The sequence below is a fragment of the Colias philodice genome, chromosome 17, assembly GCF_061535455.1.
Source record: "Colias philodice isolate Cphi_HAF_F1 chromosome 17, ilColPhil1 Martin Lab GWU primary, whole genome shotgun sequence".
In the NCBI taxonomy this organism is placed as follows: Eukaryota; Metazoa; Arthropoda; class Insecta; order Lepidoptera; family Pieridae; genus Colias; species Colias philodice.
In genome coordinates this window covers 8,540,295-8,554,485 of record NC_143102.1, presented here as the reverse complement: position 1 = coordinate 8,554,485, position 14,191 = coordinate 8,540,295, and the positions used below count along the sequence as shown (strand labels likewise).

The window sequence follows — 14,191 nt, the reverse complement described above, 5'->3', positions numbered from 1 at the left end:
GTCACAGTCATCTGGCTGAATCTGCTACTTGATTGAATGACTAGCGCGTTCATTGAATGAAGATATTTAATTGCATGACTAAATGACAACTTGCAGAATGTCGTCATTCAATGTCAAATACATATATATGTAAAACTACATACTTTTAGTAGATACATATGTATCTACTAAAAGTAAATAATTTTAATTCATTAAAATAATGATTTTGAAATTTAAATATATTAAGGATTATACTCATGTGTATTTATTTATGTTTATTAAAATCGTATGTGTCCATCACAGACTGAATAAGTACCTATCATATTTTATGTACCATGTATATGCTTGCTTTCCGCCAGCGGCTACGCTCGCTTTGCGTAAAACTTGACCTATACCTTCTACGAGAACAACTCAATCTATTAAAAAAGAAACCGATTAAAAATACGTTGTTTAAGATTGGTAATTCTAAACCTCACAAACTAAATTGATATTAAAAGTTTTTCCTAACATATTTCAATTTCATGTTGAGGCACATAAATATTTATTGCGAAACCGCGGCCCATACAAATATGGGCATTGGGCATATTCCTTTCTTCTGTAAATTAAAATTCAGCAGCCGACATACGAAAAAAAGTGTCCAATATATTGGACCGTAAGCAACATGCGCCGAAATTGGACACAACGCGTGCCCAAATTACCCCGGATTAATATCTAAATGGCACACAATCGGTCCTATTACCGAGTATCAGGTGTTCGATTCCCGTCGGCTGACAACAATGAATATTAACAACCCTTGCCGGTGGATAATTGAAAATAATAGCTGGTTATACGCGCTCATAGAGTTACGTCAACATATTTTGGGGCTTAAATAGAAGTAATAATTGTTCATTTTAACGAATATATCATTTAGCTTTCACTGTTATTGTCTCGATATTAATCACATTTTAAGGACGTCGCAGATATACCTAAGAGGAAAATTTATTTTGGGGTTAAATTGTTTTATATTATTATTATTAAAAGGTGAAACAAATTCTGATTATTTTAAAACAGGAGATCGTGATGAATGATGATAATAATTTTTCAAATAATGAATGTTCTATAATCATTATTAACAACTCAATATTTAATTTAACTACAATCTATTTTAAAACAAACCCTTTTACTACTGTTTATAAAGCCAAAAAAATAAGTAGCCTTTTCTTTTCAAAAAGTTTACAAAAAGCACTTACCATTTTTATGAACCTGCGATAGCGGCACTATACGACCGAAGAAATCCTTATGTACCTGTAAAAGATATAACTTTTTAAAATTAGATTTTTTTTCCACCGAAAAAAAGGTTTTGACAATTTGGATTCGTTACATCGGAAGTCTCGACAGAGTGAACCGATTTTGATAATTCTTTTTTTTCGCGGTCTAAGCAAGTGAATTTGAGAAAATCTTTGAATGCAGTTTTTTTTTCTTTTTAAAAATAAAGAAATGTTGCCTTTCAGCAAAATTTGCTATTTTCAGTAGGTATTTCAAGTACTTTCCCTCCAAGGCCCATCGAAAATTTCAACATTGTATATACTTTGTTTATGATATTTTTTAAACTCCAAATACTTTCACCCCTCTAAAACTATATACACCTATAGGTATCAAGTCACCGTGTATAATATTATGTTTTCCGATTAACATATCCCTCTTTGAGAATAAAGTATAACCATGAAATCATACATTAAAAAAGAAGTCACAGCGTCTGTATCGGGGGGTTAATCAAATACAGTAATCCTACTGATATCGATTTGCCTCGGGACCACAGTGCAGGGATGCTGGTCACCACATGAGTATGTGATACTTAGAATCACATACTCTTGTGCTGACGTGCAGGTCAGCACAAGAGTATGTGGGATGTGGGATATAGGGATGCATCCCTGCACTGTGGGATGGGATTCGATCAGTTTCCCATCACACCCAACACATGAGATGTAGGCTGTACCTACCTCACGATAGAGACTCGGACTTCCCGAATAAGTAACATTCGTATCTAATTATATGCTACCAAACAAAAAAATATCAACATCGTGATCCAGCCGTTAATTGGTTTCGTAATTAGCAAATTGCTTCACGTTATCAATGTCATTAGTTGAACTTGTACGAGTGGCATTCATAAAATCTAATAGAGTGTCTATACGAGTGTCAAAAAATAAGGAGATTTGAATAACTACGAATATGTCACTTAAACACGAGCCGCGTCGCAAACAATTAAAACATTTCTATATCTACACAGCTTTGCGCTTGCGGCGTTCTCTTTTAGAAACTCCAATTAGACGTACAACCGACCACATGGAGCGGGAATGACAATCACAAAGCGAACGATTTTAGCCCTAACTCCTGTGACTTACGGTATATAATGTAATGGGTTAATCGCGAATAATAAAAGTAGAAATTGCAATAGTTTTGTTTGTTAGAGAGGAGTGTTTAGTACATCGTTAGTGTCGATTGTGGTGGCAATATGTTGTTATGTAGAGTGGCAACATCTCGACACGCGCTTGCTGACAATTTCTCATACAGATAACACTAATTGCTCAGATGGTACATGTATAAATACGTTACCGTACTATCCTGGTCAAGTTGCCTATTAGTTTATTTAATTTCATTACGTGATTGTTGTTTATCTAGGTCCGTTCTTTTACCAAATACACATAGATATAAAAAAACTATAGAATTCAAATTATGAGTGTTAATAAAGATAGATGTTATTAATTTCAAAGACAAACATTTTCAATTTGCATTTTATCGATAATCTTCGTCTTATAACATCAACGACAAACTATTAAAGCGGGCACAAATCATAACACTTTTATTAATCTAAGTATAAAAAATACAAAGAAAATTGTCAAGAATATGAAGCATTCGAAGCTCCCGCACGCCGCGAGTAATTTCGTTCGGTCGCAATATTTCCGATATACTCTCGTCTTTGGTGCCGATAAATCGCGAAACACAGCGCATAAACACAATTTCGCGCTCGTAAAAGTTATCGCACGCGATACGACCTCTATAGCGATATTCGTGTACTTATTGACAATCATGTGGTGATTTAGATGGCGCTTAACGATATTATACTCGCTTGTACCTACACGGGTGACGGGATGTGATCTTTTAAGACGATACACAAAAAAAAATCCACTGCTTGGCGGGCGGAGTCTAATAGCTCGCTATCGCGAACGCGGGTGTGCGCGAAGTCATTCTTGCATACTCGCCGCGCTGCCGCTGGCCGACTCGGGACAAACATGTATGGAGTCGTCATACAGTTATAATATTGTTATACATATATTTAATTGTTGATTTATTGGTTTTATTTTCTTGCTTATAAACACAAAATTATCTTCTTTTTAACAACTACTTAGACATTATTAATAATTATTAATTATTATTATTTCGTAATGTTTACTTTATTACAAAATAATACAGGTTATAAATAATCTTTAAAATAACAAAAAATATTGTTACTCTGAAAAAATGAAATGGTACCTAATTACGCGGACTACTGAATTGATTTAGATAGAATTTGATGCTGACGTAGATATTACATCATGCCCAGTAATGAAAGGTACTATTTCTGAAAGAAGTTATAAACCCTAATTCTTCTCAGTCAAAGTCAAGAGTGGAAGATATCGCTAATACAGTAAAACTGATGCGAAACTTTGGATGTTAATTTGTATATTTTTTTGTTAGTTGTTACTTAATCACGTCAAGACTACATTACCAATTTTGATAAAATATAGCTAATTGCCTGGATTTACACATAGGATACTTTTTATCCGAACTGAACACTTCTGTGGGATAAAACAGGATTCACGATATAACCTAATTCCACGCGGGCAAAGCCGCGGTCGGAATGATATTTTTTTAAATAAAAAAATTGTTTAAAAAAAAACACAAAATATATTGACGCATGTATTTATTTTTTGCACTCTATTATAATTGTAATTATTCATTACAAATAATCAAAATAAAATAGCCAGAACAAAGTTAGGCCCTGGTAGGATAGGTAGGCAGGTACAGCAATGTGAGACGAACACTGGCTTATTTATACCAATAATAATGTATTATAAACATTAAATTAAGTTTACTTTCTAACAACAAAAATACATAATATTAGCTAATGTGAAAACGAATCAACCAATCATCCCACAACAATGAAATGTGCACACAAATATTCATCCAAATCGGTTCATGTGATTAGGAGGAGTGACTGCAGCGCCATCCTCCGAGCCCAATTGTGTTTCCAAATCACCCAGGAACTCAATTTAATATACTTACACAAAATTTTTCGAAATGAAAACTCACATTACTATGTAAATATGAATATAAACCGGTTTTAGTACTAAGCAATTTCCCGCACAGGTGTAGTAAGTATAAATGAAATAAATATCAACATCAAATTCTTTATACAACATACTTATCTACCACCTACAAAGAAATTCTTGAAATTTTTTCGTATTTTTTTAAAATATAATACTACTCCAACGAGCTCCTGTTCCATAATTCCATATTACGTCCACCATACTTCCACTAAGTTCACCATGATTTTTTATTTCTTTGCACTTTGTTGCTTTTTGCTAAAAATGGAATCATGCGATAAAACCAGTAGAGCGTTGATAACATACATTTTTGACTGAATAAAGGTACTTACGAAGGAGTGGGTTCACATTGTGAACAATCAGTGGGTTTATTTTCCTTCTGGATTCCGGATTTCTGAAAAGATTATTTATGCTATAAATGAAAAAATCTTACACATTCGTTATGTACTTAAAACAGGGGTACATATCAAACATCGTCTATAATACAATTATCATCAAATTTAAAATAAAACCAACTTACTTCATTAATTTGTTCCAATTGTAAGCATTCTTTTTCCTCCAACCTTTATGTTTCTTCTTCTTATTTTCTTTATTGTCCCCATTTGTCTCATTTTGTCTTATCGTGTTGTCACCCTTTATTACGATTGCGCAAGCGACACAAGTTCCCCGTGTGACGGCCGTAGCGGGAATGACTCGTGCAGCGATCGGGGTAGGAAGGTACAGGGCGGCTCTCGCTATATTGGCTGGTCAGGCGCTAATTTCAAGTATTTCTTGTTTATTTCAAAACCATCGCATATTTCAAAATTCTAACACGGTAGACGTATAGGTTGTATATTTTATAGTTAATATCCAAAAAGTCGTAACTTTACGTTTGTTATTTTGAAGATGCCAGAGATTAAAAAAAAATAACAATGAGAACTTTGTATTTTTTTTCTATCGAGAAAATATCATGGAATCATGTTTCTAAAACGGTAGACGTATTGTGTTACTATTGAACTTTCTTGTCAAGAATTTTCATCACGACAACTTTAATAATATAAAAATTACGAAGGTTTAAAAAGGGCCGTAAATGTTAGAAAAATTAATTCATCACCTTAAGAGCGGTTTTATGTAGTTACATAAGCGTAGGTGTATGAATTTTTAGCACATGATCTTCACGTTTAGATTGACGATATTGAAGTAGGATAAAATTGGACACATTACAATGTTTTATAGGTTTCAAAAATTTGTTAATACATATTCCATATTCTACAAGAATTATAAAAAAATCACCAAGTTCGAAAAAAATACAATGGTACCGTTAAATATGAATCAGTTAAACCCTCCCTAAATCAGTTAAAACAAATAACTTGGCACATAACAAAGCAATTACTTGCTCGGCGTTCATTTCAATATTGACAATACTCGAAACTCTTAACCCTCAAGCACTCATCACAAACAGCTATTTTTCCGGTTCGCTGCAGTGGGGTGGGCCCCGCCCTAAACAATACAATCACAACCAATCTGCCGCGCAAATAGGAAAATAGAGTAGCACGGCACAGGGCCGCAGGCGACCTCTCGTATGGAATTTTCTCGGTATTACACCTATCTGCGACTTAATGATGTTTCGTGTGATGTGCTATCTCCCCGCGTGACGATTGTCAGATGGTTGGGCGGTAAAGCAATCAGTGGGTAATTAATGTGAGATGTTTTGTATTGGTATATGAAATTGCTTTGTTAATGGGAGACTAAATACGCAATTATCAATATGTATATGAAAATACTCAGTATACAATAAATATATTACACGATACATAGCGTTCAAATTGATTATATAGATACTGGCTGGAATAAGATACTTTCTATTGATATTATTATAAAACTGTGATTAATGTATTTAATTCATAGATTAATCATGTTAAACCTAGTTGAATAAAAATATGTATAATTAATGCAAAATAACTTTAATATGAAATATGAGGATTTTGTGAATTTAAAAATAGTCCCATTAATTTATTTATATTTTAGAGCACATTACATTGGTCTTGTTTTCGACCAGTGACCTCACGTTCCCGCAGCCATCTATAGTATCTATATAATTCTTGATGGAATATCTACAAAACTAAATGTTTAAATTGAAGAGATCAATGTATCATCTCTTGAACATGGCGAGTCCGTCCCCCACTTGTATCTCAAGTGAGATCGTCTCGTATCGAACGGGATCTTCTCCAATCCGCGCAATTTTCCGCCGGTCATTTTTCATTGTTTCCCGGAGGCCCCGGGCACACCCCGATACTTATTTGTTCGCCGTAAATATAACCTCCATTGTGTTTACGAGCCGGCCTTATTTGGAAACTTTTTACGGGAACGTAGCAAGATAAATTGACAAACCGCGGCGATAGGGTTGAGTGGATTTCGATTCTATTTCTATGGTAATAACTTTGCGTGATGGGTTATTTTGCAGATTGCCCTTATTTATATCTATTGGAAGAATGTGCTGGTAATACTTTGCCTAAAAACTTACAGAGAATAAGTGCGTTTATAAGTGTTGATTGTAAAAAGCTTTTTACAGATCTGAAAGATAATTCGTAGTACATAGTTATATTATTACTTATTACGTAAACGAATAAATAATTTATTCAAATAAAAACATTCAAATATTGTATGTCAGATTGTTTTTACAGTGATTTTAGAGATGGTCAATAATGGGTATTTACCCATTAACCATTACCAATTCACAAAGGTCCGAAAGTAGTGGTTTATAAATTCACTTTCACTTAAACAACCCTTTTTCTTTCACAAAAAATAACTGATTTTCAATACTGCGATAGTAAAGGTAACTTTTATTGACGATGTTGTGGTCTAAAGGATTATTTAAAGTAACTAACCAGGCTTGTGAACTTCGTTCTATATTATTTTGATACATCTAAATACCTAAGTTTCATATTTATAATCATAATATTAGAAACTTAGTCAATTTAATGTGACCTAAATAGCATTGATTTTTTTGCTATATTTATTAAAATCAGTGAAAAAAAAATCTAAATAATTCTATCACATTATACCTATGGATCAATTACCTCCATATATTATGGAGGTGGAACCATAAAAAAGACATCACAAAACCTATTTTCAACCTTCAGATGTGGATTAATTAATAGTTATCAGTATTTAACTAAACAGGCTATTACTACGATGTCTTATAACAATATTTTTTCCAGTAATGAAAGTAATGGCGCTAGACGACCTATATAGAGCTGTCTTTTTTCCACACCTGAAATAATACTGCTATAACATGGTATGGGGGCAGGTGATGTGACAGCTTCGTTAGCTTCCTCGAATACCAATTTAATGCTCTCTAGTAGATTACATTGTGCAAACGATTTCTAAACGGAGTTAAAATTGAGAATTGATACTCCCCCGAGGAGAATGATCGATCGGCTATCAACGTCGATTGCGATTCAATATAGAATTTAAAAATTGTATTAACGTCGAGGTTGCTTACTTTGGAGTTACTTCAATTATTGGCTAGCTTGTCAGTGGTTTCGTGGGTAGGATATTTTTCAATTCTTTTGCATAAAAATATAGGAAGAATGCATACAGTAAATATATTATAACAATAGTTATAATTTGCTATGACCCATGCACAATCGTATGAACTTACACACGAGTTTTTGATCAGCCTGTCCTAATCTAAAACAATATATATTATATTTCTGCGAGAATTTTATTTAGAACCTAATATTGTAGCAGAAAGAAGAAAACACAGAAGCTATAATAATGTGACAGTATAACCATCAATTCAGCCAAACAAAAAACGCCATCACGCAATAAGTACGTTAAACGCAAAAACAAAACGGCAATCTGTTTTCCCTTATACCGTTCCACTAAAGCGTATTCATGAAGCGACTACTATTCATGCCTGTAAGGAACTCTATTAAAGCGCGCATAAAAGAAATCTACCCCCAAACAAATTGCCATTAACCCTTGCATTATGAGCGAGTCATTATGCCCCGGGCTCTCTGGTCAAAGAGCTTCCATTGAATGGTGTTTGCGTTAATCAGATACCGCACCGCAATATGCCACATGTTTGTTTTGTGGACGATTACCGCAACGCAACTGTTACTTTTTAATTTTTGATCTTTGAAATATAGGCAGGAGCTAGCGGTCTATATTTGATATACTTGATGATACCATATGGATTCGTAAACTCTGAACTAAAAGAGTAATGTGTTAACACAGTTAAGCGGTAGTATCATTTGGTATTTAAAAGTTTTTGTACATTATCTGCAATTTGAATATTGATAGTCCTATATTATTTTATTTTTAGAAATATTTTATAATAGTCAGTCTTGTTTCTAATAATCACGTTTGAATTGCCTGAAATGATTGTTTTAGAGGCATTTATTTAAGCCGCATATAGAGCATCTGTTTGACAAACTGATTTAACAACAAAATACAGCATACTTATCGAGTCTATCCTTAATTCTTGGCACAAAAATACCCCTAAAGATATTACACGAAAATTCTCTCAAAATTATATCCAGTCTCGGCTCCATTCCAACGACCGCATGAAACCAATAAAAGCATTTATTATCTGTGCAACCCGCCCAAATATATTCGCGTTACGCTCGTTTAGCAGCTCTGTTTCCGAACGGGTAGACGTCATGGCGCCGAAAAAAGTAACGCCTCGGGCACCGCACATGGCGCGTTCGAATTCAAAAATGATACGCATGTTTAATTTGGAACCGCATTATTTAAGCCTATTTGAATTTACAACGCAAGTAATCGGACTAGGATTTGTGACAAGATTAGTTACGATAATGGTGCAGGGGTGCGCGAGACGACGTGTAATTGTGATTATTGTCGTCGGAATGGAGAAATAATAATCTAGAACAATAGCGCTACCAAATGAATTTTGGGCAGCAAAAAGATTCTTCAGCATTTAGCGAAAAAAATAATAAGATCCCGTGTCTACGCAATTATATGATTATACATTAGAAGAACATGCCATAATAACTACAAGTTTCAAAACTTGATAATAATATAAAAGAACTGAATTTATAGCTCTTTGAGGAAAATATGACCAAAAGACCATTAAAAAGACAGACCTATAGTTATATTTCCCACTAGATTTCCGCCCGCGGCTTCGCCCGCGTTTGCAAAGGAAAACCCGCATAGTTCCCGTTCCCGTGGGATTTCCGGGATAAAAACTATCCTATGTGTTAATCCAAGTTACCCTCTATATGTGTGCTAAATTTCATTGTAATCGGTTCAGTAGTTTTTACGTGAAAGAGTAACAAACATCCATACATCCATACATCCATACATCCTTACAAACTTTCGCCTTTATAATAATATATATATATATATATATATATATATATATATATATATATATATATATATATATATATATATATATATATATATATATATATATATATATATTAGATTCGATTAGTGACTAAACTAGCCTTTAAAATTTTCAGTTACATTTTACCACCATACTATTTCATGCCAGTTATTATGATTTTTTTTAACTAGAATAACATTTAAAAGTAGACCTTAATATAGAACCGAATTTAAAGTTTCATATTACAATTAAAATATCTCACAATACAGCAACATATCAGAAAGTGTTTCTAATTAACACCTTATGTAAAAAGGTCCTAATTTTGGACAGTCAGTCTAAGTCCTAAATAAACTTGCGCACCTTCCAGATTGAAAACTGGCAAGAGATAGCGCAGGATAGAGTCAAATGAAGGCTCTTATTGTCTGAGGCCAAGACTCATTTTGGGTCCCTGCGCCACTCTAGTAAATACCCAGTACAAAAAATGTTATATACCATTACAAACACTGACCATGTTGAAGTAAAACAAGACATGCTTCATAGCTGTAGGAAAATGCGTTGATGTGATCTACAGAGGGTGTGGGTAAAAACTACCTAACAAGCCGTTTCGCCTACGGGCTCCGACCTCAGGCCATGAAAAAGGCGATATTTATTAAAATGTACATTTATCTATACATTTGATGTGGCTGTTTTATAATTTATTTTAGCTTATAATGTTTCCACCAATGCTACGCTATGTATCGGTGTGAGTAAGATGTGCTATGAGGATGTTGCGAGGAAGATACGCAGCTTGAGCGATGCAATTTATCGATAGTAGGCTCCGCTCCGCAGATAGCACGCATCCACAGCATGCATCCTTCCATATAAAAAAACAACATATCTTAGCTGAGACAGTGTCCGCCAATGCTACGCTATGTGCAATAATGAATATGATTGGTGGATAACAGCACATCTCTGGTGGAAAGGCATCCTTAACTAATCGTCCATTCGCATCTCGTAAGCTGTACTCGCTAGTCAAGTAGTCACCGAATCGTTTTCATCTTTTATTTTTCGCCTTATATACATAGCCTTTGCTGAATTAGGATATACATGTTTTGTGTAAAGTGCTCCATATCAGTGACCAAGTAAACTAAGGAAATTAATAACTAGTGTTACGTGCGTTTTTAATGTGTTGTAGACGTTCCTTATATAATTGTCATTGGACTCAACTGATTTTGCAACGCAAAATAGCCTTACACTTAAAATATAATAAAAAAATAAAATTGAATAGTGCACAAAACACAAACAAATTTATACCTACAAGTTATACTTGAAAAATGTACAAAGTTTGAATTAAAGAAGTCCGTTTCAAGAGGATATAAATCGAGGAGTCAGTCACTCACAAACATACAGGTACTACTAAGAAGCGTATTTAAAAGGTTTTATTTATTCATGTTACAGTAAGATTACATTTCCGCTGTTCTCATGGCCTCACTCTAATTCACAATTTGCTGCACACCCGCCCGGGAGCGCAATTCAAATTTCAACACTGCAAATGAATCCGTTAGGAAAAGACAATTTGTGTATCGTGTATGCGGTTATTCCTAACCTAAAGTGGTGTGCTATCTATTTTATGTAACCTTTTCTGAGGAAATAAATAAAATATCTGTATTAGATAGTTCATTTACCTACTTATAAGCATTTGTTTTTAATCTAGGAATAGGTATAGTATATATATCTAGGAATAGGTAGGTACCTTTGTGTGGACATGTAATAAAATTGCTTGTTCCTCATCACTACTATATATGTACCTATTTATTATCTTTATTAATTTATTATCTAGACCAGTTTTTGGGAAACACACAGGCCTCGTACAAACGATATTAATTTATATTAATATGCTTAGAATGTTTTAGGAGCCATCATAATCTATTCACATCTACAGATTGAAATTAAATTAAAAACAATTAAAAAATCTCCCTTTTCAAAAATACAATTTTAAATACCTTCTTTAAATATCATCTTACCATAATACACATTTGAAACACCACAATCCCACCGCTAGGTACTCCCAACTGAATCTCGTTAACAAAAATCACTCTTCCCGTATCAATTCGTTTTGATGGAAATAAAATTAATAATTCAGGCCGGGTCTATCTATAGGTCGGGGCTTACGCATAATCCTCGCATGACGAACGGTCCGCCGCTGCAAGGCTGACGTGGAAAAATCTCTCTACCGTGCAAAGGCAGGGTTAGTGGAGTTTTATTAACTAATACTTTTATATAGGATAAGAGATATTATATGGAGAAAAAGGTTATGTTTAGCGATTTTTGGTAAGATTGGTAAGCAATAAATACCTAGTCATTAAAACGATTTGGTTGGACATTACAATTAGCTACGCTTTAGACATTACCATTTTTTAGAACAGTTAATTTTTTGTAAGCATGGCATAATGTATTTTATTTTTTAATACAGTCTCATTACATCTTCGATTTTCATTTTGATTGCATATAATATTAAGCAATAATAACGTGTTAAATTGTATTGTGTCCACCCCGTGTCCACTTCGCTACACCCCGAGAATATGTAATCGATCCATCGTCAAAATTTCTAAGAATCCTATACCGCTATAATTTGACGAAAGATGAACGTATCTATAGTCAAAGTCTGCATGTTATTGACTTTCCACGCTACCATCAGACACTCCAAATCAATTTCATCCAACTCTCTAACCCTAGCGTTAAACGAATAACGGGGGGCCGTCGCCCGCCCGCTTCCGATTGGCCGCCACCCCGGAAGGATATGACCTATAGTTTTTCTTCTTAAGAACTTCCCCTGACATTGTGAGCTTGATTTATATTGCCGGGGGCAGATTGACGATCGCCAGCATCCGGGGCAATCACATCTGCTGGGGCAATTCCGCTGTATATTCGTTTACCCAGCGCATTATGGCAACTCCTTCCGAGTGTTATTGCCGTATTGCGTCATGAGCTTAATGCTTTCACTGATTTTATGGGAGGCGAATTGCTTTTACTGTTCTTGCTAATGGTTTAAAGTTTTTTGATTAATCATTGTAAGGGATTTTGAGTGAATCATGTTTTTGTGTGATTTAATTACCTCATTACACAATATATTGTAATGCATTCGTTTATTTTTTATTATATTTAACGAAATCATTAGCCAAGTACCTGTAAGTTAAACATAAATTATTTAATCATTGATTGAAAAAATATTTTTTTTTAATGTTCATGACCTTATTTTTTATTATTACATATAAAATTATAGTACAATATTTGTAGCAAATCACAATAATTTAGCAGACATTCACAAACGTTTCAGCGAACAAAAGGATAGCATTAGAGGTAATGACGCGGGTGTAATTAAGCCCGCACGGACGGACACACGATATACTTACAGTTCTGCTAATTGCCTTACATTTATCTAATGCGGACATTTTGTGTAATCATTGCAAAAGTGTTAATCAAAGTTTACTGTTTACACTTATAATTAATTTTGTCAAAATCAGTAGATGTAAATGTAAAAACGTTTATGTTTAGTATTTTTTTTATATATGAACTGGTTAATTACAAATAACAGTATGTTGATACATGACAAACATACTAATATAATAATAGCAAAAAAAAATCAAACCAGTACGAAAAAAAAAATCACAAAAAATCGCAAAAAATTTAATCGAGCCACCGTACAAACCCATTAGGTAACAAAAACAGATCGAACCTCGCAAAAGAGCTTACGAACAAAGGCATTTAAGAGGTCCGTCTATTTCCTAAGGAAAAAATCCGAGAGGCCGCTCTATTAGCCGCTATTACTGCACTCAAGCGGCCATTACCCGTACCGCCCAGATAATAAATTTAGAAACCATTCTAGCTTTTATCCACGACGATTTGTTAATGATATAGATGTTTAATTCTTGTTTTTATTGCTTGTGTTGTTGTTTTGTTAATGTTTATTGGCGGGTATTTATATTTAATTTTTATATTGAATTATTGAATTATTATTGTTGGGTATTTGATTGTTAGAACGTCTGGAAATATCATGTATATGTCTAACAAAAAATGTAGGTAGGGAATAGAAACAGTACTTTGTGTCTAAATTCTAAACTATTAGCACAGTATTACAATATTATTTCCTACAGTAAGGAATCGCCTTTGATGTCGCGCGATGCCGCCGCCAGCGTAGGTACTTACGCTGCCACACGAAAATACGCTAGGGTTGCAACAAATGGGAAATAAAACAATTGTGATTATTAATATTATGATGAAATCTTTATTCCTATGTACATTCAAAATAATTGCGATTATTAAATCTGATGTAATTATTTGTTCATAAATATATAATTACCGATATTGCACTGCTAAATATTATTTACGTGGACACTTTATTTTTGGATGTTCTTAATTGTATATTATAACATTTAACTAAGTAATGCATTCGCATTGGGATGTACAATCTGATTAGAAAATAATGAGGACAACATATACTGTATAGCTTTGATTTTAATTCAACAGATACAATTAATACAATCTTTCTGAAATA

General features: G+C 33.7%; 2 protein-coding genes across 2 annotated transcripts in view; both read right to left on the bottom strand.

Annotated features, from left to right (window-relative positions):
• Positions 1 to 14,191, bottom strand: part of cutlet (chromosome transmission fidelity protein 18 homolog) — a 35,551-nt gene that overhangs the window by 1,637 nt on the left and 19,723 nt on the right. The window contains exon 15 of the mRNA XM_089705685.1: positions 1,209 to 1,263. Coding sequence (XP_089561811.1) covers positions 1,209 to 1,263 — 55 coding nt within the window. The remainder of the gene's footprint in view (positions 1 to 1,208; positions 1,264 to 14,191) is intronic.
• Positions 3,566 to 6,557, bottom strand: LOC149481236 (uncharacterized). The gene is made up of 4 exons (XM_089706088.1): positions 6,467 to 6,557; positions 4,843 to 5,065; positions 4,655 to 4,716; positions 3,566 to 4,580 (listed from the first exon to the last, which is right to left on the bottom strand). Exons 1-4 carry the CDS (start codon positions 6,555 to 6,557, stop codon positions 4,540 to 4,542), a joined length of 417 nt encoding a protein of 138 aa, XP_089562214.1. The 3' UTR covers positions 3,566 to 4,539.

Bases quoted from the DNA above. Each gene is read 5' to 3' on its own strand.
- LOC149481236 (XM_089706088.1), bottom strand. From the start codon at position 6,557: ATGACCGGCGGAAAATTGCGCGGATTGGAGAAGATCCCGTTCGATACG. The intron at 5,066-6,466 runs GTTCAAGAGATG...GCGCCTGACCAG, and splicing joins GTGGGGGACGGACTCGCCAT to CCAATATAGCGAGAGCCGCC. The intron at 4,717-4,842 runs GTAAGTTGGTTT...TAATCTTTTCAG, and splicing joins AATTGGAACAAATTAATGAA to AAATCCGGAATCCAGAAGGA.